This window comes from Catharus ustulatus, chromosome 5 (assembly GCF_009819885.2).
Source record: "Catharus ustulatus isolate bCatUst1 chromosome 5, bCatUst1.pri.v2, whole genome shotgun sequence".
Taxonomy (NCBI): Eukaryota; Metazoa; Chordata; class Aves; order Passeriformes; family Turdidae; genus Catharus; species Catharus ustulatus.
This window is the reverse complement of record NC_046225.1, coordinates 38,241,806-38,267,567: the sequence shown is the minus strand read 5'-3', so window position 1 is coordinate 38,267,567 and position 25,762 is coordinate 38,241,806. Positions and strand designations below refer to the sequence as shown.

At 42.3% G+C, this 25,762-nt stretch overlaps 2 protein-coding genes across 3 annotated transcripts in view; one reads left to right on the top strand and one right to left on the bottom strand.

The window, feature by feature from the left end:
• The window catches only part of HPGD (15-hydroxyprostaglandin dehydrogenase), a 66,584-nt gene extending 51,878 nt beyond the window's left edge, over window positions 1–14,706 (top strand). Inside the window, exon 6 of one of the 2 annotated variants that reach the window (XR_004418060.2) lies at window positions 13,259–13,329. Coding sequence is in view for 1 of the 2 variants with exons in the window: in XM_033061285.1 (XP_032917176.1) it covers window positions 13,259–13,341 (83 nt within the window). In the remaining variant the exon portion in view is untranslated. Of the gene's footprint in view, window positions 1–13,258 lie in introns of both variants that reach the window. The other variant, XM_033061285.1, reaches the window with a different exon arrangement.
• A 257-nt stretch (window positions 14,707–14,963) lies between these two features.
• Window positions 14,964–25,762, bottom strand: part of CEP44 (centrosomal protein 44) — a 38,076-nt gene continuing 27,277 nt past the window's right edge. Inside the window, exons 9-10 of the mRNA XM_033061386.2 lie at window positions 19,280–19,380; window positions 14,964–17,511 (exon numbers count right to left, since the gene is read on the bottom strand). Of these exons, the coding sequence (XP_032917277.1) occupies window positions 17,446–17,511; window positions 19,280–19,380 (167 nt within the window). The 3' untranslated portion in view covers window positions 14,964–17,445. The remainder of the gene's footprint in view (window positions 17,512–19,279; window positions 19,381–25,762) is intronic.

The following is a 25,762-nucleotide window of genomic DNA, read 5'->3' as shown; positions in this document are numbered from 1 at the left end:
TGTGATAGCTACTCATAAGCTGTCTGAATATTTTCCATGTAAACAGGTTATTCATTGAAGCCAAAGACTGATTTTCATATCTCTTTTTGTGCACTAGGTGTTGGTCAAGTTAAATGCCTAATACTAAAAAAGAAAATTAATAAATAATTTTCAAAAAATCAAGGACATGAGCAATTATGGCCAGGAAAAGTATCATCAGTACTTTCTCTCCTGGTTCTGTTTCTAAAACAAAGATAATTTATTAGTTTACATGATTAAACTATGTTGGCAAGACAAAGAGCAGTGGCCACCATGGTCTCAGGCACTGCACAGTCAACAAAAGCAGCAGCTGCATGTTCATTGAATATAACAGGAAAAGATGATCGTTTGTGACACACCGAACTATCTCCCACTCTGAGCAATGGGTAGGGAGGAACGAAATTTCTGAGGGCAGACAGCTCTCTATCGCACTGGATACCAGCTGGAGTTTGTCACAATACTCTCAAGTCTGACTCCTTTGGCTAGACAAAACCAGTCCAAACAACATGCAGTGAGTAGAAAACAAAAGCTCTCTTGCAAGTGGCCGCACCAGCAAGGAAGTCAAAGGCATTGTCTGACAGCTGAGCAAAGCAAGTATCATTTGTTTTTCACCTGAAGCAACTGAGTTCTCCATGAGCTGTGAGAACATGGTCAGCTGTGGGCTACAGCGCTTTTTATTGTGAAGATGGCTTCAGGGCAGTAGGGGATTCAAGAGTGACTGTCACAACAAGGCACTAAGGGGTTCAGGGTGACTGTCTCAGAAGGCAGAGAGCATGAGGTCCCAATCAAAATTATTTGGCAGAGATGCAAAGAGGGGGAGCAAAGACATCCACTCTGTGGAGAAGAAATTCATTCTACTGTTATCTGAGTATACTGTTATCATTCTCCTGTTATCTGAGTCATTTGCCACTTTAAATGCTATAAATTAGCATAGCTGTTGTTGATATGCACTTAGCATCCAGAAATTCAAGGAAATATCCAGCAAATCTCAAGTGCAAAAGAACAGCACTAAGGACTGTGAAAAAAAGCTGCCACAGTAGCAAAACCAGTGAGATTTTTTTTGCTGTATCTTGACAATAGAGAGTGCCAATATCTACAGCAGTGACAAATCAACATGCATAAGTCATTGATCATGAAACTGCTGCTAGTGTTACATTCTCAGTTCCTCATGTTGCTTCCTCAGTATCTACAGCAAGTGTTGGTATGCTGCAAACAAACTGAATGTCTATCAGTGTTTATTAGCAGCTTCTCTTTATTTCAAAGGATGAATCATCTCTTGGCTCCCCGAAACTCTGAGTTAATCTTAGCCACTCCTGCACTGACTCATACTCACTATTATTATTATTATTATTATTATTATTATTATTATTAGTCCAGCAAGATACTCCAGTCCATATTACTAGTGCCATAACACATGTGATTCATCCCAAAGAGCATACTGCTTGTGAACACTGTATGATGCCAGGATGTATGGGAAAATGGAAATATAAAGTCAGAAATATTAAATATATCTGTTAAAATATTAACAACCAGACAAGACACTTGATAGCTCTTAACAGTATATTGCTGTTGAGTGATTGAGACTGAATTAGAAAATAAGAACCCTAGAAAGTTCTAAGGAAATGGAGAAGGAAATCATTCACTTGCAAGCAGGTCATCATCAGCCATGAGCTTCGTCATTTGATCTCTTGATTTAGAAAAAACAAGAGGAAATGCACTGTGACCTTTAGAGATCATTTTCATCATTTCATTTTCTCCAGAATTTTGAAGGACATATTGTAGATGTGTGCATACCTGGTAATAAAGGATGATGCTATGACCCTATTCTACCACATATGAGAAGTGTTTTTAATAAGATCCAGAGCAAGTCAGGATTGTTACATGAGTCCACACGAGTCTTTCCAAGTCCAGAACTACTTTACTAGAAAATAAAATAAAAATAAAGAGTGCTATTCTTTAGACCTATTAGTTAAACACCCATTTGCTTACGATTTCAGGAACCACAGAAGCAAAAAATGCAGTAGCATGATCCCTTAATGGACTATTTAGCTTCAGGTTACAAATCTCCTACTGTGACTCCCATCAAAGTACAGTACTCTCAACAGGTATAAAATTTCCATAGCAGAGATAATACAGCCACAACCCCTACCCAGCTCTAATGATTACATGGCCTCTGCTGTAAGCTAACATCCCACGCCTCCAGAGCTGGTTTCTTGGGTTTGTTGATATTGTTTGTGTTGGGACTTTTTCTTTGAGTTTTTTTTTAATTGAAGTGAAATTTACATTTCCTGTTCCTCACCCTAAATTTGCCCCTAGGAAAGTGAAAAGGAGAATAACATGTGGGTCCATCAGTCCACAAGCTGGGAAGGTCATCTGAATTAAAACATACTCTCAAGCTTGCTTTGACTGCACAAACCCCTTGAAAGTGTTACTCTAATTGAAGTGACCTGAATATGAAAAATAATTAAATAAAATAGCATAATCCTATTCTATTGGACAAGGAGCTGGAAAGGATAAGAAAAGGTGAAGAAATAACTTATTCCTAATTAAAAAAAAAAAAAAATCAGGTATTTTCACTGCTTCTCATATCTCCTTTAGTAAAAGAAAAGACAAAAATTTGCTACTGAATTTAACATCAAGTGTGATTAGCAGACCTGATGGTTTGCCTGCCTTATTACATTCAATCTTCACAAACATAGCTATTGTAGAGGATAAACCTAATTGCTAGTAATTATCCCTCTTCCCTCTCACAGTGAAAAGTAGACTTTATTTTATTCCAAGAAATTACAGTAGTTTCACGAATACAAGCCGCACGGATTATAAGCCGCACCCCCGGTGCCTCGACAATGTTGCTGTCTTTGTCAATAGATAAGCCGCACCCCGAATATTAGCCGCACTTTCGTTCGTCGCGAGAATCCGTGCGCAGCTTTCACAAATTGGCCAATTAGTAAGAGGATCGCGGCATAGCGGGCTTTACTGGCTCGGGGCGGGGCCAGGCAGGCTCGGCCCGCTCATGGTTGCCGACGGGGCCGGGTGACCCAGCTCAGCACCACGGCTCGGCGGGGCTGGCCGGGTGGTGCTGCCGCCGCCGCCGGGCTCGCTGGCCCCCCTCTCCCGTCAGCACCGCCCCGCTGCCGCGTTCGCTCGCCCGGCTGGCAGGGCTGCCGCCGCCGGACTCGCCGTCCGCCCCGCTGCCGCTTTCGCTCGCCCCGCGCCGCGCCTCGCGAGCGCCGCGCCCGCCCCGCGCCGCGCCCGCCCCGCGGCGCTTTCGCGGCTCGCGGCGGCGCTTTCGCGGCTCGCGGTTCGCGGCTCGCGGCTCGCGGCTCGCGGTTCGCGGCTCGCGGCTCGCGGCGGCGCTTTCGCGGCTCGCGGCTCGCGGCTCGCGGCGGCGCTTTCGCGGTTCGCGGCTCGCGGCGGCGCTTTCGCGGTTCGCGGCGGCGCTTTCGCGGTTCGCGGCTCGCGGCGGCGCTTTCGCGGTTCGCGGCTCGCGGCGGCGCTTTCGCGGCTCGCGGCGGCGCTTTCGCGGCTCGCGGTTCGCGGCGGCGCTTTCGCGGCTCGCGGTTCACGGCTCGCGGCGGCGCTTTCGCGGCTCGCGGCTCGCGGTGGCGCTTTCGCGGCTCGCGGTTCGCGGCTCGCGGCGGCGCTTTCGCGGCTCGCGGTTCGCGGCTCGCGGCGGCGCTTTCGCGGCTCGCAGTTCGCGGCTCACGGCGGCGCTTTCGCGGCTCGCGGTTCGCGGCTCGCGGCGGCGCTTTCGCGGTTCGCGGCTCGCGGCGGCGCTTTCGCTCGCCCCGCCGGCAGGGCTGCCGCCGCCGCCACCACGCTCGCCGGCCGCCCCCTCCCGTCTGCACCGCCGCCGCGTTTCCTCGCCCTGGCCGGCACTGCAGGCCCCCGCACCGCCGGGTTCCCCCACGCTGCTGGCCCCGATTCTGCTGGGCTTCCCCCGCTGCCAGGCAGCCCCACCCGCCGGCCTTCCTGCTTCTGCCATGCTCCCCTGCACTGCTAGCCCCAGTTCTCCCGGGCTCCCCCGCCCTGCTGGCTCAGGCTCTGCCGCCCGCCCCCCACACTGCTGGCCCCGCCTCTGCCAGGCTTTCCCACCTCTGCCGGGGCCGGCCGGGCTCCAGCTTGGCTTGGGGCTGCCGCGGGCTCTCACTTCCGTGTTGGCAGCTTTTAGAATTTTGTTAATAGATTAGCCGCCCCGGAATATTAGCCGCACTTCCGGGTTTCCACCAAAATTTTGGTCAAATTGGTGCGGCTTGTATTCGTGAAATTACTGTACCTTCATTAAGTTTGGTGTCCTGTTCTGTGCAAGGACCATGTGCATATTCTCCCACGCTCTGGATCACTCAATAATCATGGAATCATATAGGTTGGAAGAGACCTTTAAGAGCATCTATTCCAATCCTTAACCCAGCACTTCTAAGTCTACCACTAAACCATGACCCCAGGCACCCATCTACATCTCTTTTAAATACCTCTGGGGATGTTGACCCAACCATTTCCCTGGGCAGCCTACTCCAGTGTTTGACAGTCTTCTTGGTGAGGAAATTTTTCCTCATATCCAATCTAAATCTCCCCTGGCACAACTTGAGGCCAGTTCCTCTTGTACTATAGCTTGTTACCTGGGAGAAGAGACTGAACCCCACCAGCTACAACCTCCCTTCAGGTAATTGTAGAGAGTAATGTATTTTTCCTCTACCCCATACACCATGTCTCCTTTTTGAAAAGGCTCTCTAAGCCTTCCTCCTTATAATTTTGTTCCAGTACCTACTTTTTTTTAACTATTCTGAAGACTCTTCATTCTACTTACCAGTGTTTAAAAGTGGTTTGCTTTTGCCCTTTGAAATTCATGTCAATAAAGCTCCTGAAGCTACTTGTCTGGGTTTTGTAATCCAAAATTCCTTTTACAAACTCTTGAGACAAAAAAGATTCTTTCCTTATAGCACATAGCTTTCCCCTTCAAATTTCTTTTCTCTTCTGATGAAGCTTTTGCCATCTGAACAAATGAGCACATTTGAAGATGAATGAGGTAAATCTGGATTCACTCAATTCATCTACCTTATTAATCTTCAAATTTGAAAATAAAGAAACAAATTATTTGCTGTGTTTTATCTTTTCCATCTAACTGCACAAAGCCAATATAAATCTATTCAGTAAAACTGAAGAAGAATTGAGGTGACCTTGACAATGGATCTGTAATAATTTTGTGACATAGATAACGATGGTTTTACTGACAAGACCTTCAATTTATGTACAGTAATTCTCTGTAAGTGATAAAATACATCAGTATCAGTGTTGGATAAAATACAAAAGGACAGCTTTAAGTCTGATTAAAATTCAATTGTTTATTTTAGCCCACATAACTATGCAGATCTTGCACTTGAATGCTCTGTGAAGTACTGACACTGATGTGATGAAGTAGTATGTTCTGAAATAGAGAAAACTGAGAATCAAGCAGGTTGGCATTGAGCTTGCCAAGAAATTGGCATACTTTGTGACTCGGCTCCAGGACTGGGCCTCATTGACCCAATAAACTAAATGAAACAAATTGCCTTCAGGAAAAAAATGAACAGTAATTTCACGATTATAAGTCACACCTGGTTGTAAGACACACTTCCGGGTGCCAGCAACTTTTCGTTCTTTGTCCATATATAAGCTGCACCTGATTATAAGCCGCATGTTACAATACAGAGTGTGATAAAAGGTATCTATTCTATCACCATCTGTTGAGGGTGGGGGCAGTGATCCTGGTCTCCTTGGGAGATATTCTGCTAATGGGCCATCCATTGAAACAAGGCGGGACATTGTTCTTTATCTTTTCACAACCAATCCTTCATGCAGCGAGTACAGTAGTTTCACGAATACAAGCCGCACAGAGTATAAGCCGCACTTTCAGTGCGTCGACAATGTTGCTGTCTTTGTCAATAAATAAGCCGCACCCCGAATATTAGCCGCACTTTCGTTTGTAGCGAGAATCCGTGCGCAGCTTTCACAAATTGGCCAATTAGTAACAGGATCACGGCATAGTGGGGTTTACTGGCTCAGGGCGGGGCCAGGCAGGCTCGGTCCGCTCATGGTTGCCGACGGGGCCGGGTGGCCCAGCTCAACGCCATGGCTCGGTGGGGCTGGTCAGGTGGTGCTGCCGCCGCCACCGGGCTCGCTGTCCCCCCTCTCCCATCAGCACCACCCCGCTGCCACGTTTGCTCGCCCTGCTGGCAGGGCAGCCGCCGCCGCTGGGCTCGCTGGCCACCCCGCGCCGCGTTTGCTCGCCCGGCCAGCAGGGCTGCTGCCGTCGCTGCTGCCAGGCACGCCGGTCGCCCCGCGCCGTGTTTGTTCGCCTGGCCGGCAGGGCTGCCGCCGCCGCCAGGCTCGCTGTCCCCCCTCTCCCATCAGCACCGCCCCGCTGCCGCGTTTGCTCGCCAGGCCGGCAGCGCTGCCATTGCTGCCAGGCTCGCTGGCCTCCCTCTCCCATCAGCACTGCCCCGCTGCCGCATTTGCTCGCCAGGTCGGCAGGGCTGCCGCCACCGCCGGGCTTGCCGGCTGCCCCGCGCTGCGTTTCCTTGCCCAGCCGGCGGGGCTGCCGCCGCCGCCGGGCTTGCTGTCCCCCCTCTCCCGTCAGCACTGCCCCGCTGCTGTGTTTGCTCGCCAGGTCGGCAGGGCTGCCGCCGCTGCCGGGCTCGCTGGCCCCCCTCTCCCATCAGCACCGCCCTGCTGCCGCGTTTGCTCGCCCTGCCGGTGGGGCGGCCGCCGCCAGGCTCGCCGGCCACCCCCTCCCGTCTGCACCACTGCAGCGTTTCCTCGCCCTGGCCGGCACTGCAGGCCCCCGCACCACCGGGCTCCCCCACGCTGCTGGTCCCGATTCTGCTGGGCTTCCCCTCCTGCCAGGCAGCCCCACCCACCGGGTTTCCTGCTTCTGCCATGCTCCCCTGCACTGCTAGCCCCAGTTCTCCCGGGCTCCCCCGCCATGCTGGTCCGGGCTCTGCCGCCCTCCCTGCCCCGCCCTGCTGGCTCAGGCTCAGCTGCCCACCCCCCACACTGCTGGTCCCACCTCTGCCAGGCTTTCCCACCTCTGCCGGGGCCGGCCGGGCTCCAGCTTGGCTTGGGGTTGCCGCGGGCTCTCACTTCCGTGTTGGCAGCTTTTATAATATTGTTCATATATTAGCTGCCCCGGAATATTGGCCGCACTTCCGGGTTTCCACCAAAATTTTGGTCCAATTGGTGCGGCTTGTATTCGTGAAATTACTGTAATTTTCTGCTAATGGCCCATTGAGTCCCACTGTGTGACTGATAAAATTACTTCATCCCATTGGAAGTTGCTCCAGCCAGGGGGAAGAGCCCAACATTTCCTACCAAGATAAAAACAGAGTTTTTGGGACACTAAGGTAGCCCCTTTCTCCACTGGACTCCAGAGGAAAACCGGATTTCTCCACATCACCACTGGACATTCAGAGGGAAACTGCACCTTCTATAGGAGCACTGCTTCAACTGAACCACATCTGTCACTGCAAGGGGACTGCAACCACCATTTAATCAAACTGCTACCAACACCCTGCCCGATGGGGTGTCAGGTTGTACTCTGACTCTGTCAGGGTTTGGAGTTTGTTTCTTTGTAGCACTGTATTTCTATTTTAATTTCCCTAGAAAAGAACTGTTATTCCTAATTCCCACATCTTTGCCCCTTGATTTCAAAATTATAATAATTTGGATGGAAGAGGCTTACATTCTCCATTTCAAAGAGAAGCTCCTGCCTTTCTCAGCAGACACCTGTCCTCCAAACTAAAACAGCAACTTTTTGTTCTTTGTCCATATATAAGCCGCACCTGATTATAAGCCGCACTTTGGGTTCGGACCAAAATTTTAGTCAAAATGGTGCAGCTTATAATCGTGAAATTACTGTATTCTGAAGGCAATCAAAAAAGTAATGTCTTACACAAAGTACATATCAGTTCTTTCATCAAAATGCTGAGGAATAACTGAAAATCTCCTGGTATTAAACATTAGTTCTCTCGTCCTGACTTTTATACACAATACTGAAGCTCAACCCTTTCTGGGTTGCTTCTCTATGTAAACAGTTTGCTCTGAATAATCAATAATCCTATCTCCAACTTTTATATCATTTTTTAATATAAAAAATCTGCTCCTTTTAAAGTTTTCACTGGTCAATGAGAGCAACCTTGTTTTCCACAGTATTCATCTGGTTCTTATTTCAATTTAACTTTTCCTGTATTTAATTTATAAGTTTGAATTATTTTCACTGGCTCACTAACACTGGAATGCAAGTTATATGCTATCTGTCATGCTTGATGTGTCTATGTTTGGTTTGGCTAACAATTTTCAGCCAAGTAAACTCAATGTGGATTGTTATCTCTATGTATCTTTGGTTGTAAATTCCTCAGGCAGTGACTGAGACCTCAACAAGGTACTGAAATCTATTAAACAAACATCAGTAGTTAACCTGTACAGTAAATTTCCATTACTTCACTGACAAACATATTACCAAATACTTTTGAGTACAATAATTGTCAGTCAACTAGTAAAATTCCTGAACATTAGAAGGTGACATAAATTGAAGAAGTATATTGAAACTGTATTATAACGTAGGTAACATAACACAAATCCAACTGAGCACCAAAATAATAAACATTTTTGGACGAAGTCACTGGTTGCTAGGATAAATCAAACATATTCTATCTTCCGTGTGCTGCAGAGTTGTCCTTTCCATCCTTACTACAATTGTGGAGACATATAAAACACAAAACAGCTGTATTGCTAATCAGTAACATACCTGTGTAAAGCACTAAAAGCCTCAACACTTTCCTGAAACACACACAGATTTGGCTGTGCCAGCCGGATAAGAAATAGGCCAAAAGGACAAAGATAAACTTGTTAGGACTCCATGACTGTAGAATAGATTTTGTGAACAGCTACAACATGGCAAGGTATTCAACAGAGAAAAACAACATTACATTTTAGATGGTGATGAAAGATGGTTCCTTCTTACTGAAGAACCCCTCCATTTTCTTACAATTTCCCATGGCTGCAACCAAATCAAGTTGTAGTCTAAATCTTCACATTCTGGCTTTTCATTATTGCTACCCTCAAGTTGGAACAAACCAGTTTAACAGGAAATTAATGGGATTTTAAAACATAATTGAGTTTGTTACACTGACAGATTGAAGTGTGTAGCAATCATCTAGTAACCATACATTGCTCAAAAAAAAAAAAAAATCTGAGAAACTTTATATCACTTCAATGATAATCTTACAACCTGAAATCAACAGAAATTGTACACTAGAGATTCAATACACTCTTAATACCCTATTTGGACAAGGAACACTGACCTTGGTTTGACTTTTATTCTTTTCCAGCCTTTTCAAGTACTCGGGAAAACAGGTGGAGGGAGCTTAGTCTATTTAAATTCCAAAAAATTAAATTACTTATATTTTACAAATAAGATCACTTAACAGCAAATGCTTTAGCATTGTGTGCAAAAGCCAGCTCTTGCACTTAAGAGCGAGAAACTTTTATTAGACTGAATAGAGAAAGATATCACCAAGTTATCTCCATGCATTTAGTAAAAAAAACCCAACAAAAAACCAACAAAAAAAAACCCACCAAAAAAACCAACAACAACAAAAAAAGCCAAAAAAACCCAAGCAGCATGCAGGGAATGGTTTCAAATCACAGTTTCTATTATTTAAGAGAATCCTACCTTGCTTTTAAGCTTGTAACATAGAGAGCAGTTAATAATAAGTAGGGACAGAATGCATTATGAGGCCTTTAAGAATTCACACACAGATAAATGGGTATCCAAGGAAAGGACACCAGGACTACACACGTAGAAATTCTGACTATACAATAATGCACAGAAGTCTGTTTTCAAACTTTTGGTGAATCAAATTCAGCATTTGAAAATGTAGCATTAACTCTCCATCTTGCAAGATTCGACTTTATCAGCTTTTTCAAAACATAATATGCTCATTGCTTAGAGTGGTTATGTCTTCCAACCACAAAACAAATGGCAAGAAAAAAGTTATATGTATTTCAAATAAACGATACTAAAACCCAGTGGCAATAGAAATTACTGAAATTCTGTATCACCTAGGATCTGATACACTACTAATAACTACACTAATACAACATTTAGTAACTATTTTTAGTAATAAATGGCTAACTTACCACTAATCCTCTCTTGAGTTTTACAAAACAATTTATTTTAGCTCAGGAAAGTTAAAAAAATGCACCTACACTGCCATCTTGTGGAAAGTATCCATTTTCCATTGATAAGCTTTCTTGCATGAAACACCCACTCAAGAGGAAACTTCCTTTTCTTTTAGTACACTGCTTTTACCTATCAGACAGGTAAACATTTTTATTTTGTTAAATAGGAAATATAATTTTAATTTCAAATAATTATTCTATATAACATTAAAATTATGAGACAGATTCTGCACCAAATTAGTACTTCAATGATTAACTCAGATAAAACCAGCGGCTCAGAGAGAAAAAAATCATATTGCACTGAATGCAGCTGTGACCAATTGGAATGTTCTCATTTTTCAGAACCATATTTTTAAAATCCCCCTTTCAAACACATACGCTCACCTACAATTTAAAGAGCACCTGCTCAGCATATCAAATAATGCCCCAATAACACCGGTATAACATTTCTCACCCTGGAGGAGCTGTCACTGAGCAGAATTCATGGTCAGAGTGGGAATAACTCCACTGCAAACATGAAGGAAGCACTTCATCACCCTTTACAGGTTAAAACCCACTTCCATTCCACTGTAAGCTGTAAGAAACACAAGGTATGCATTTTTCACTCAGGGCTGGTAAATAAACATTAATCAGTTTCAAATCATCTTCTATCAGATAGACTCAGCAAAAGAATGACAACTTGCTTAATTTTTTATTTTCATTGATTTTTTTTGTTATTGAGATTGATGATCATGAAGGGACCACCCATAGAAGTTAAAAAAGAAAAAGACTGTAACACGGAGTACAAAACTCTGCATCAGGAACAGTGACTGCGGCAAAACTGCAGCTGGAATTAAGTCTGAAGTTTTGCAAATGTGCTCTGATGTCTCTCCTTTGGGCTGTGAGTTCAATATACAGTAATTTCACTAATACAAGCCGCACCAATTTGAAAAATATTTTGCTCCTAAACCGGAAATGCGGCTAATACTCAGGAGTGGCTAATATGTGAATAATTTTCTGACATTTACAACCTCCGAAGTGCCAGCCAGAGTGCCGAGCTGAGCAGCTGCAAAGTCGGCATTTTGCGATTGTTACAAATTGTTACTCTGTTGCACCGTGGGTGGAGCCTGGCTGCCTGCAGGCAGCACGGGGGGCGGGGAGAGAGGAGGGAGAGCTCTCTTTCCTTCCCTCCTCTTCCGCAACCCGGGGAAGAGACGGGGGGGCTCCGCGCCGCCATTGCCGCGGCTCGGGGAGGAGGGGAGGGACCCGGGCTGCCATCGCCGCGGCTCTGGGAGGCGGCGGGGGACCTGGGCCGCCACTACTGCGGCTTGGGGAGGAGTGGGGGGACCCGGGCCACCACTGCCGCGGCTCGGGGAGGCGGCGGGGGGCTCTGTCCCTGCCCGCTGCCGCGGGAGCGGAGGGGGATCCGTCCCTGCCTGCCACCATAGGGCAGCGCCGGGCCGTGGTGACCGAGCCCAGTGGCAGCGGCGGCTGGTCCCCAGTGGTCCTGCTGAGCGGCAGCGCCGGGCTGGGCCACCTGGCCCCGTCAGCAGTCCCTAGCGGGCCGAGCCTGCACAGCCCAAGCTGAGCCAGTAAACCCTGCCCTGCCACCGTTCTGTTACTATTTGGCAACTTTATTGCACGTGGGTCCTCGCTGCAAATGACAGAGCGGCTTATACTCGGGTGCGGCTTATTTATGGACAAAGAACGAAATATTTGCCAACACCCAGAGATGCGGCTTATACTCAGTGCGGCTTGTATTCGTGAATTTACTGTATGTATTTCAGTCTTCCACGTTTTTACCTGGACCTTCTCCATCTTCAAGCCAGTCTTCCTAAATCTTCCCCCTTATCCCTCTCTGTCACACTTCCACAGGCCATTATGAATATGAATATGTCTTGGTGCACATTATATTCCCCAAACAGCCATAAAAAAAATATAGGCATGAAGCTCATGAAGAGTATATATCATTTTATTAAGAGAATGTTCCTTTATTGTCCTCAGCAGGAATATTGAATTCTAAGATCCTGAATGCCACAAAAAAGACAATTTTGGTCCTGTTTGCCCCCAAAACACAAACAAGCCAACTTTTGTCCATTATGTATGGGGCAGAAAAGATTATTGGTCAAAGTGAGGAGGAAGACATGGAAGATGTTTTACTTGAGTGAAAATTGCAACAACCTATAAGAACCTCCTTAATTATGATGAACCATGAGAGAATCAACTAACAGGTTTACACAAGACAGAAATAATATTCACTACTGGAAGAGTAAAGAGATCTTCTGTGTCAGTAAGTGGAGAGTTCAAGTGTGTAGCATAAAAATTAGCTGCTATGACATAGGATTTTATGACATTAAAAGTGATAAAGAGACCTTAAAATCTTAATAAAATTTTGCCCACCTCAGTGTGGTACACTTCAGAAGGAAAAAAACTACTGTATTTCTGACTGAAATCTGTCAAGGCTTTTACAGTCACAATTGAATGTAAAATTAAAGTTAGAATCATCCTTATGACATCGAGGAGAACCACATGCCTGGAGAGAAGTGAAATTCCCAATCACAAAATTCCTTTTTTTATTTCAGCTATTTTTTATTTCAGTCATACGTTTAAAAATCAGAAACAAATTCCAAGAAATACCCAAGTAGTTCTCTATCCACAAGGTGCTGGTTTAAGAGGGAACTTCAGTGAATTAATTTCTTTTACAGCTGCTGGGTTGAGCTGGAGCTTGCATTAGTAACAAGCACAGTTCTATCAAAAATATGCTGGTTTTATCCTGCAAATAAAGGATCGTTTTCTGCAGAGCCTATTAAGTTGGCCTGCCTGTTAAATTTACATGTGTGATAAAATGCAGAAGTTGTTGTGCTTTGAAACCAAGTGGGAAGGTAAAACTTCTGCTTCCAAAGACAAATACTACTTTAGTTTTTTAAAACTGTAAAGTTGCTTAAATGCTTTTGAATATAAGAAATAATTGTAAATTTTTACTTATCTAAGAATGTGAATTAGTCTGTACACATCCTGGACTTCTTCCCTCCTCTCTCCTCAGGCTCTTCTACAAGGGCACCTGTGGCATCACATTCTGGCCAAGTCAGAAATCCTCATCCCCCCCTGCAGCAGATCCAGTTGTGAGAAACAACCACGAATTCTTAGGAAAGTTTTATGCAGTTGGTTTACTTGTTTGAATAAATATTATTCAATTAATTATATATGAATATTATATTGCATGAAGTTATTTTTTTCAGAGACACTTTGGGGAATGTACTGATGTCCAAGATAGGTCAATATCCAAAACAGTCTGGGATTTTTGGCACAAGAGAGGAAAGTGAAGTGGAATTAGATTATGGGGGAGTTTCAAGACAAGATAGAATAAATCCAGGTAGAAATGGGAGAAATTCTGAACCCACTTGTTTATTAAATTTCAATAAATGGTAAAAAGTATGAAAATAATTACTTAATAGAAACATCCAATCTTTTGAAACAATATATACCCATAAATGTATATCTTTACACTTGGTCTAAGACCAAATATACTTTCTGTACCACAACATGCCAGCTATCTCTGTCTTTGTCTTGGATAATGTATAACATGTTTTAATAGTGTACATAAAAAAATCTTCATCAAATAATTTCCACTTCAAACACAGGACTTGGCACTATATAAATAAGTAAGAAACATATGTGTAGCACACCAGCACAGAAAATGGTAGGTCTGAAAATGTGCAGCATCCTTCTGATAGCTATCATTACTGTATAAGCCCAATATTCATACATAAATATTTGAAGATCTATTTTTATTGACTTAGAGCTCTCAATTCATTGTGTTTGAAAGGCCCACATCTCCATAAGATGGTCAATAAAGATTTGATGTCAGTTCACAATTTCTCTGTATTATTTAAACATCCACCTTTAGGGGGTTTTGTGCCCCTTTCCCCTAGAGTATACTTACATAATTTCTCACAGATTCTTGGGAACTCATAAAAGTTTTATATATGTATGTCAAGATAAAACCCACTTTCAGGTAAGTAAAAGTAATGCCTGCTCTGAAAAGCATCAAGAAAGCTAAGCATTTCTCGACTTTTTTAAGGCCTTGACTTTGCATGTATTTATATGTGTCTCTCAGAAAAACTCCTATATGTTGCTTATATTAACGGAAAAATGATACACTCAATATTTTCATTGCTATACTCCTGCACATTGAACAGTTTTTCAGAATGCAGAAACCAGAAACCTTCTTTGAAATGTTTATTTTTTTAAGTGTTCCTCCTAAAAATTTACTTTTTTCCTGATGAGGTTGATAAATATATCTTGAGCCTTCCAATTCTCTTAAATATGAAATTACTATGGCGCCCTTTTAAAAAGAAATTGTACAGTTTATTCAGAGTCAGTGATTAGTGAACAAGACAATATCATCACTGACTTCAGTGGTGCAGTATCAGGCCTTATAACAGCAGTCATTCTTGCCTTTTCTGTGAATTTTAAATCAAAATTATTTTATTGGCAGTTTTCTCAGAAAAGTTTCATTTTTGCACATTAAAAAACGTTCAAAATGCTCAAAACATTCATCAATAAAATAATTAGGTATATCCCACAAGGCTAGTCAATTTAGACACCATTCAAAAGATCATAGCGTTTTCTGCTCATTAAATATTTAAAGTAACCAAGACAAAAAGTTTTTAGACTGAAGTGTTTTTTCTTCGCATATATTATTCTTTATTCTTTCTACATGAGCAAATTTATTTATCTGTTTATGTCTCTTACAGTACAGCTTGAATAAATACAGAATGAGCTATGAATGAAAAGACAAGAAGAGACCAAGCAGCAGTGATAATTCTGAATCACAATCAAAACCCCTGAAAAAAGTTTTCCTCATGCCTCCCTCCCTCATTTTCGAATGTTGAAATGTTAAAATTTCTTGAGGCATCCAGAAAATGTGTCACAACACATTTATATGTCTGTATACCTGAAAAATTACAAACATGTTCACTGTCCTATTTCCAGCTGAGGATATAATAATTTAATGTGATACATATCAGACAAAAATATTGCCTAAAAAATAATAAACTAGTTGAATTAAGGATTGCACAAGAGCTCTGAGAACATAAAGAAAATCCAATAAGTAATTTCTTCAAATTACAGGACTTTTAATTAATACACCCTTACATACCATTCGCCTACTATGCAAGGAATGACCTGCCTTAGAGATTTTTACACATAATAAAAGAAGGAGTTAAATCTGTGAGTATTGGTACTTAAACAACCTTATAAACTTGTGCAGGACTGAGATGGCTATAAAAGCTCCGTTCATCACTAATAAATCACTCCCTTTCTTTATCTTAATAGCACCAGCATAAAACTGAATGATAACAGTTCCTGTCCAGATTTACAGTGATGTAACTGAGGTCAGCACTTGGATCCATATGTTTCATGCGTGCTTATTTCTGTGCATACTAAAAACTATCAACCACATAGAACTAAAGAGGTTGCAAACAAAAGAGAATAAAATTCCACTTATAATTTGTCTGTATGTCCAATACAAAGCATCTGTGAACAAACAGAGACAGGTATCTCTATAGCAGAGCTAGTCTAAACTTTTATTTAAAGGCATGTACTAAGCAGGGAGAAAGGAAGTGCACAGTATAACAAAATGACAAACTGACTTTCACTGCTGTCCTGCTGTGTCTCTGAACAGGCAAGTGACACTAAATTGCATAATAAAGAAAGATGTGCAATTTCAAGAGGTCTGTGGAACAGAAAGCAGAAGACCCTGTAGCTCAGTTCTAGAAAGAAAATCAAACAATCATACTGAGCACAAATAGATCAAATCAATAAACACCACAAAATACAAAACTCTTTTGAACATGCACCGAACAACTGCAGAAATGCTATTGTTAACTTAGCTGGGAAAAAACCCACAAAGCTATAACTTTTTCTTAGGAGCACTGCATTTTATTTCACGTGGGGTAATGGAAAGAGGACAGAAAAAGGGAAGGAGATCAAAATTATTTTTCTCTGTACTCTGAATTGTGTTCTCTGTGCTGCCAACAGAGACAGTCAGATCACATATCCTCTAAAAAAATATTTGTGTCTATAGATTATTTCACACTCAACATTGTACTGCTAAGTATTGTAGGACATGTAAGCAGAACTTAAATGAATCCAAATTGACAACTCCCTTCTAAGCGTTCTGATTTAACACGAGAATTATACTGATGTGCCACCAAGAAGGTCCATCTTCCCTAAGTTTACTGTCCAACTACATTATTACAACCAACAAATGGAGATAAAACTCACAATGCAAAATACAACTGACTATTATTACATATCGGCTCTTAGATTCTAAACATGCTATAGCCTCTACTTTCTTTTTTTGTATCCACAAAGAACATTAAACAACAAAGCCTGGTGTGTTTAACAGAATCTGAAAACACTCCTGGAAGGAAAGGAAGACACATGAAATTACAGTTTCTGGAGTACTTAATTTTGTATCCAAATCAAAGCTTTTCCGCATCTTGTTTAAAGCCATCTTGCCCAAACTTTCTTCACACATCCAGAAAAAGTTTTGTGAACACACCTTTCACATGCAGGTAGAGAACAACAAACACCAATTGCTTCCAAAAACATTTTTGAAGAAAGATAAATTTTCTTTTGCTCTAAAGTTTACACTCAGAACCGTGGCATTTTCAACAGGTATGTTTTGTATTTTTACCGCGACTAGGCCACACACTCCAAGTACTGCATAAAATGTTGTCAAATGGCATTTCTGTATTTCTTCCCAAAATGCATTTTGTTTATAAAGAAAAATAATCAGATCTTCTAGCCCTCCAATGGTCTCCTCACCAAGCTGGCATTCACCCTACCACACCAGTTTCTCAAAAGCTGGAAGGATTCCAGAAAATCTCCAAGCAAAAATTTTAGAAGGAGGTCCCAGTTTAAATATTGGCAGCACATAAATTTGTCTTTTTAATGACAACCACTTTACATTGTTTAGCACATTCAGCAGGATTTAAAGATGAATTTATTATACTCACAAACTCTCAGAAAAAGCCTGTGAGGTCGAGGGGTAAAAAAATGGTGAGAGATGAAATGTATAGTCACTGCCAACAAGTCTTGAGCAAACACTGCATGAGCAGGTGAAAAAAAATCTAGTGACTATGAAGAGCTTGATGACAGCTCTGGGTCTGCTCCCCTTATTCAACTGTTTCCACTTATATTCACTTCTGCATCTGTTATATATTATGGGGTGTTTTTATTAGTGGCTTTGGATCCTCTAAAGCAGGTGAGCATGTGTTCAAAAGACCACTGGAAAAAAATAAGACATTAGAAAGAAAACATGAAACAGTTCAGAGAAAACCAGAGCAAAGGACAGTAATTTCACGACCATAAGGCGCACTGGACTATAAGGTACACTTTTTTTTCCGCGAAGATCCGTGCCGTGCACAACAAAGTAACAAATAAGTAATGGAATCCTGCGATCGTGGAGTTTAGTGACATGTGCTCAATTTGCAAACATTTTTCACAGATTGGTGTAGCCTTTAAATGCAGCCCCAAGCGCCCTCCCCGTGCGCGGTGCGCAGCACTCCCGCTCGCCCCCAGCTGGCGAGCCAGGGCTCGGGGTGGCCGCGGCTTGGGGCGGCCACGGCTCACACCTCGGGGTTGCTGCAGTTCAGGGCAGCTCGGGACCATTCGCGGCTCAGGAAGGCACAGCGCTGCCTGCTCCCTCTCTCCCTGTGTGGCTCCTGCTGGCTGGGAGCTGGTTGGTGCCAGGTCGGTGCCGCCAAGCCCGTGCAGCGGGGGCTGGCTGGGGGCTGACTGCTCCCTCTCTCCCTGTGCAACTGCTGCTGGCTGGTGCCTGGTCAGTGCCTGGTTGGCGTCACCCAGCCCGCACTGCGGGGGCTGGCTGGGGGCTTGCTGCTCCCTCTCTCCCTGTGCGGCTGCCGCTGGCCTAAGGCTGGCTGGCGCTGCCTAGCCCGCGCTGCGGGGGCTGGCTGGGGGCTGGCCAGTGACACCCAGCCTGCACAGAGGGGGTTGGCCGGTGACGCTCCCCACCTGCGACTCGGCACTCCCACAGCACCGCCCCCCCATTGCGGCTCGCACTTCTGGTTTGGCAAATGTTGGAACTTTGTACATCATATAAGGCACACTGGACTATAAGGTGCACTTCCAGGTTCGAGGGAAAATTTTAGTCAAAAGGGTGTGCCTTATAGTCGTGAAATTACTGTATGCGCCTTGCAAATAAAAGCATCCTCATTTTAATTGTCTGTGCCACTTGAATGGAGACAAAAATTAGTAAAACAGTTTAAATCAGGGAAAGTAGTTGATGCATATAAACTCTCTCAGCAAGGACTGTTCAAGAAGAACAGCAAATATACACATTTACCACCTGTAAGTATCTATCAAAAAATGGTATTCCTCAAGCAATTTTCCCCATTTTCCCATCTTTCTCCTTTAAGCAATTATTTACAACTCACTTGATAATCTTGCCCATTTTCCCCTTTATTTATGCGTTGACAGAGGTCCCAAGTCAGGAAAGCATTTGAGATACAAGTGTATAGTGGCAGGGAGAACAGTTCATTCCCCACAAAATATCTTCCCTGGATACAAACTCTTTGGTCAAGGGTGATGAATTTATGCTTTTGTCAAAAAAACCCCAAACATTTTCTGGAGGGAAAAGGGGAAAAAAGGAGAAAAGTAACCTACAGACTTGTATCCAAAGTACTTCTTATCTCTTGGGTTATATGTGAATTGGGTTTTGTAGAGATTGTTTGTTTGGTTTTTAGGGTTTTTTAAATTTATATTACCTATATTTCAATACCTTAATTGCTGGCTATGAAAATATGCAGCTTTACATTTGGGACTTTATGCAAAGGATTAAATAATTACAAAATTTTTTTTGTACTGCTGAGAGGACATAATTCTGATAGAGACTGATAGGGACCGTGAAGGACTCCACAGTCCAATAAATTGTAATTTCACATCTAAAAAGTTTAGAGGTGCTGCAGAACCACTTAAGCACTTGACCAGCTCCTCCCTCAAAGGAATACAAACATCTGTATTAGAGTGTAGTTACATGATTCATTGTCTTGTCTTCAGACAGCATAGCCAGTTTAAGATATTCCCATGCATTTCCTCTCTGACTCCAGCCATTCCTCGCTTCCTTTATGCTGCTCCCTGAAATAAGAAAGAGAAAACTCTTGCCAAAAAAACAAAAAAAATTCTTTGGTGTTTACTTGTTTTACCTAACAGTAAAACTGTTTGTGGCCACAGAAGAAAACACTCCCTGAATTACAGGTACCTACTTATTTTTGGAAGGAAGATATTTTTTGCTTAAAACACATGTGGTGATGACATCTATAAAGTAATCCAGAGGAAATTGTCTGGGCCACAATGAAAAAAAATCCATGAAATTCTGGTCTAGTCATCAGGAAGCTCTCAGACAGACCGTTTACATTCCATTTGCTTTTCCCAAGACTGTTTACCTTGTAGCTGTACATATAATGCAATAAGAAGTGAAAAGTTTTGTGAAGCAGGAAAAAAACCAGTAAACCACATTTCTTAAGAACCATTCTATAGACTGGTAGTTAAGAAAATTCCTGAAAGTAGAGACACATATTTGCATTCCCACTGCTGAGAAAACTACTACATGTCCTGAACCATAACACAAAAGGCAAGTCACAGAATCAGAATCATTTAAGTTGCAAACAACCTCCAGGATCAACATGTTTAACCTTTGACCAATCACCACCTTGTCAACTAGACCAGAGCACTAAGTGACACATCCAGTCTCTTCTTGAACACTCACCACCTCCCTGGTGGTGTTAAGTGTTCCAACATTTAACAACCTTTTCCTTGAAGAAATTCCTTCTGATGCCTCATGTTAACCCCTACTTATGCAGCTTGAGGTCATTTCCTCTTGTCCTGTCATTTTTTGCTTGGGAGAAGAGGCCAACCCCCACCTGGCTACACCCTCCTCTCAGGGAATTGTAGAGAGCAATAAGGTCCCACCTGAGTTTCCTTTTCTCCAGGGTATACAACCCACTCCCTCAGTCACTCCTCAGAAGACTTGTCCTCCAGACCCTTCCCCAGCTCTGTTGCCCTTCCCTGGACATGCTCCAGGCCCTCAATGTCCCCTGTGCTGTGAGGGCCCAGAACTGGACACAGTATGTGAAGTACAGCCTCACCAGTCCTCCCCAGCACAGGGGAAAAATCCCTGTCTGCTCCTGATGGCCACACTATTGCTGGTGCAGGCCAGGATGCCATTGGCCTTCTCAGCCACCTGGGCACAGCTGGCTCATGTCCAGATCTGTCAACCAGCACCTTCAGGTTCTTTTCCTCTGGGCAGCTTCCCAGCCAGTCTGCCCCAGGCTGTAGTGCTGCATGGGGTCACTGTGACCCAAGGGCACAAACTGGCACTTGGCCCTGTTGGTCTTCTGACAACTGGCCTTGGCCCATGACCAGCCTGTTCAGATCCCTCTGTATAACCTGCCTGCTCCCCAGCAGATCCATATTCCCTCACAAATCAGTGTCACCCAGTTACCTCACCCAGACAGATTCTGAACAGGACAGCCCTTGGGAGGGACACTGCTGGTGACTGGCTGAAAACTGGATGTAGCACCATTAAGCACTGCTCTCTGCTCCTGACCATCCAGCCAGTTTTTAACCCAGTGAACTGTGCATCTGTCCAATCTGTGGGATGCCAGCTTTTTCCCAGGAGGATGGTGTGGAAGACAGTATCAAACGCTTTGCTGAAGTCCAGGTAGATATCCACAGCCTTTCCCTCGTGTAATCCTGCCACCAGTCTTGCTTGATGGGTGCAGTAAGTGGGCCCCAAGGACATCAGTCAGACCAATCCCCAAGGAAATTTGTGTAAATGAGCTGGTTGGTTTTGGATAATGACCGGGTGAAAAGCTTCTCAGTATTGGTTAGAACTGGACAAAAAGAGTTGTTCAAGTTTATGGAGCTCTAAATTATATGAATTTATATTTCAATATTTCTTTTGAATTCTGGTGGCTCTTGAGAGACAACTTTGTGCTTAGGGATCCTTTTTTAAGTTGATCATAATTTTGTTCAAAGTTTACAGCCACAATGTAAAATTAATGTAAAATTAAAGTACAAACAGTTATAACATTATAATGTATACTATCAAATTAATTTCATATTAACTGCATGATAGCCTCATAAGTGGAACTAGATTTGTTTTCATTTTTTGTCACTTATTTGGAAAGTTTACAAATACTTCTGAAACATTAAATGGGTCAGATTTAATAAAAACAACAGTTTGCCAGCTGCTGGATGTGGGGGAGCTAAAACATTCAAACTACTGACAGGTATTCAGTTTATTTGGACAAATTGATTCTAACCCAAATCACAGCATGCAGACTATGCACCACAGGGCCACATTGGTTGCAAAACCTGTCCAGAGTACAAACTAGGAAAGGGGCAGAAAGAATACAGGTTGAGGAGACAAGATAATGTATAAATGAGTCATGGGGACTTAGGAAAAAAAGAGTGCATAGTCTGTTTAGATAAGATTTGCCAACTTTTGTCAGGTCACTCTAATACCTGAAAAAATTGTTTATCTCCAGAGTGTATTTATTGAGGCAGATAAAAATAATGCATCACAGTATTGTCATTTTAAAAAAAAAAAAGAAAATTCAAACACATAATTTTTACTAGTTTTGTGGTGATTTTTAGCAGGAAAAGTTTTATCATTTTGGAGGAATTTGCAAAACCAACTTTTGCTGACTGTCTTACTAGAATTTGCTTGCCCCTTTTGTGTAACCATAATTCATCACCTTCATTTTGATATGCCAAACATTTCGCATAGCTGGAGAAACAGTGGAAACACTTGTTGCTTTCAAGTTCCTGAAGGTATTTTAAACAAGTATATCTCAAAATCTCTTTTCATAGAGAAAAGATCTTGAATAGAAGAGATTATCCCAAGACTTATTCGTTTCTTATCAGAAAGTAACCCATCTTGCTTAGTCAAAATATTCAAATACAAGAATGGATGCCTCTAAATGGTGCTGTTGTGATTAAATCTACATTCTCCTGCACAGAAAGACAAGCATTATATTCTTAACAGATGTAGTGTTGGAATGGTTTTCTATTCTTGAGAGAAATTGCAGAGTATGATTTATCACCCTGACTCAAGTGAAATGATACTGAATGGAGTGTTGTCAGTGATGAACAGCAACTCCAGCTGATTGAAATTTTCTAAAGAAAGCAAAAGATGGTATCATTTCAATATTTAACAGTTTGGAAAAGCAGGTTGAAGTGCTGAAACCTGCCAGAACTTCTATAACGCATGGCCTTCTACTATCTACTTTAAGCAAGGGAATTACACAGTGTAGATTATAGAACCTGAGGTTACACATTCTCTCTAAGGAAGGATTTAAATATGTGTACAACTTTATGAAGACAAAACTTTTCTAAATTATATAGCAATACTATACAAAAGCATTCAAAGCTACATGTTTTCAAATCCTTGAAGCTTGAAATCTAGCTTTCCAACATACTGGGTCTGAATCTGTCTGGCACAAGAACAAGCTAACCAAAGGATAATTTTCAATGAGATATTTCAATTGAGAAGTACATCAGTTTCAAAGTCTGTGACTGGTATACATAACCTGCCAGGCTTTAAAATATTCACATACTTATTCCAGTGAAATAACTTCGATAGGGACTTCAGGTCTTTACTTTTCATACCAGATCAGCAGCAAATAAAGAAGGAAAGCTTGTTCACATTACTATAATGTCTTTCAAATGCTTTAAAACTTGACTACTTCTTAAATAAAGGAGAAAAAGTAATTTCCTAAGAACAAATATTGAAATTTATTCCCCGTCCTCTCCCCGTTTTTTATTTTTTGACATTTTAACATTAATATTTGAGGGGGTTAAGTTCTAGTCAGCATTGCATTAACTGTTGCTCTAACAAGTGTTAATGCAGTTCCTGCCTTTCCTCTAAAGAGCTATAAAAACACAGTACTTTCAAAATTTAGGTAAAGACATAAATCTTGGCTCCAGGTGTTCCTGAATCACTCCATAATCTGAAATGAAACTAGTCTTGACCAACTCTGAATAAAGTTTGAATGCAGTATAGATTTGTACTAAGTTAAACTACCTGAAGAATGAGTATGTAAAACAAACCAAAACTTACTGACATATTTACTTTCTGGAAGGCATGTTAAATTAACCTTAATACCAGATTTAAAAATCCAGCTGTAAAACAGGTATGCAAACATGATTAATGAGTGTTGAACACCATCCAGATCACATACTTACTTGTAAGAGCTACAACAAGCAAGTAAAATTTTCACCCTTAAGTAACAATTCAATTTAAATTAGAATTGCAGTTACTCTTCCATTTTAAGCCAGTAGTTATTCTATAGTTGCCATATCAGAAAAACCTGCTTAGTGAGAGAATAAAACACTTTTGTAGAAAAAAATGTATGCAACAACCTTTTCAAATATCATTCCTGAGTGCAGAGTGCACAACTCCTCCCCTGCCAAGCCTAACACAAATCCTTCTGAGTCTGTACCCACTAATCATGCTTCTACTTTGAATTTCTGAATGTCTCCCCTATCCCCCTACCACCACTACCACTCACTAGAAAATCCTCCCTCATTATCTTGACTGATTGCTTCAATTAGTGAGCAACTCAGTCACATTATATTCTATGTTTCAATTCCAGGAAAGTAAACCTTCACTGATATACTTCAAGTTTACTTAATTAGAAGGAAAATTAACTGAAATGCTCCACAGACACGGCGCTGGGTTAGAGTGCCTGAATAACGCTAATGAACTGCTTGCCAAAACCTTCCTTGATCACAGACTGCTTTCTCTGGTTGACAAGAAGCTCAGCATGACCCAGACATGTGCACTTGCAGCCCAGAAAGCCAAGCACATCCTGGGCTGCATCAAAAGCCCTGTGACCAGAAAACTGAGGGAGAGGATTGGGCCCCTCTGCTTTGCTATGGTGACACTCCACTAGAATGCTGCATCCAGCTCTGGGATCCCAAAATAAGGACATGGACCTGTTGGAGCAAGTACAGTGGAGATTACAAGGCTGCTCAGTGGACTGGAGCACTTCTGTGGAGACAGACTGAGAGAGTCTAGGTTGGTCAGCCTGGAGAAGAGGAGGCTCTGAGGAGACCTTAGAGCCTTCCAGTACCTCGAGGGAGCCCGCAAGAGAGCAGGAGGGGGACTTTTTACAAGGTCATGTAGCGACGGGACAAGGTAAAATGGCTTCCCATTCAAAAAGGGCAGGTTTAGATTAGATGTAAGGAAGAAATTCTTCACTCCAGGGTGGTGAGACACCAGCACAAGTTTCCCAGAGAAGCTGTGGATACCCCATCCCTGGAAGGTCAGGCTGGATGGGGCTTTTGAGTATCCTGGTGTACTGGAAAGTGTCCTTGTCTGTGGCAGGTGGGCTGGATCTAGATGATCTTAAGGTCCCTCAAGATTTCTATCTACATGTTTGAGAAATTAAGGATTCACTTTTCAAAAACATATCCTGACTTGTGATATCACAAGAGAGATCCACTCCTTAAGCAATTGGCAATTTAAATTGTTCTCAAGAGTTTCTAGATAGTGCTTGAAACAAAAAAGCAGGGATCCTTACAAAAAGGCTACAAGAGAAAAAATAGGTTTTTTGAAATATAAGAAATCCATAAAATTCAAATTTAAAAAAAAAAATGAACAACAGTATAAAATGTCTTCAGGTTCAGCAATAGTTTTGACAACTACTTTAAAGCTTTTTAATCTTAACACCATTTAATAGAAGGAAAAAAATGAAACAAAGATGTTTTCTGTGGGACTCCAACTTTTTTATTTCCTAGGACAACTCTAAGATTCAGGTTACTATCAGTAGAATATCGATAATTATAAGGTGACATCCATCATGCTTTATAAACAACTGTTAATGGCCTTTCCTATGTTTTTTCCAAGTAAATGAACTATCCCATCTGAAGTTGAGAGCAGCAGTTAAACTCTCTGTTGAGGTGACAATGATTATCCACTGTTTTGTTAAAAACAGCCCTTCACCTTACCTATTTTTACCCTATTTGGAAATGCAATGTCAAGTCTTATTCCTTAGCTCTCAGCTTTCAGACAAACCTGAGCTTTGATAAACTTCTGAGTTTTACTAGAAGCATCTGAGTACCTAAAAAGGTGGGGAATCTAAAGGAAATAAACCCATCCTGTGACAAAAGATTGAATTAGCAAACTTGCACATTAAAGCAGAGGAAGAAGTCCCAGGGTTTATAATGGATAAATAGTGGAATAATGACTATATTAGGAAAGGAAGGAAGTGGGTTCTAGTGGTTTGCTACAGTACATGGATATGGAAAGGAGATCAGGAAGCTTCTACTTATCTCAGAATTATTAAGTACTTAACTGCTTTACAAGTGAAAACTAGCACTTCAAATTTGAACAGTCTGAAAGAATGGCACAATACATCCAGATGCAGAAAAATTTTATAATGTGAAGATAAATAGCAAGGCCTAATGAAGAAAAGTTAATCAGACTGCAAAAATTAGGTTGGACAGATTA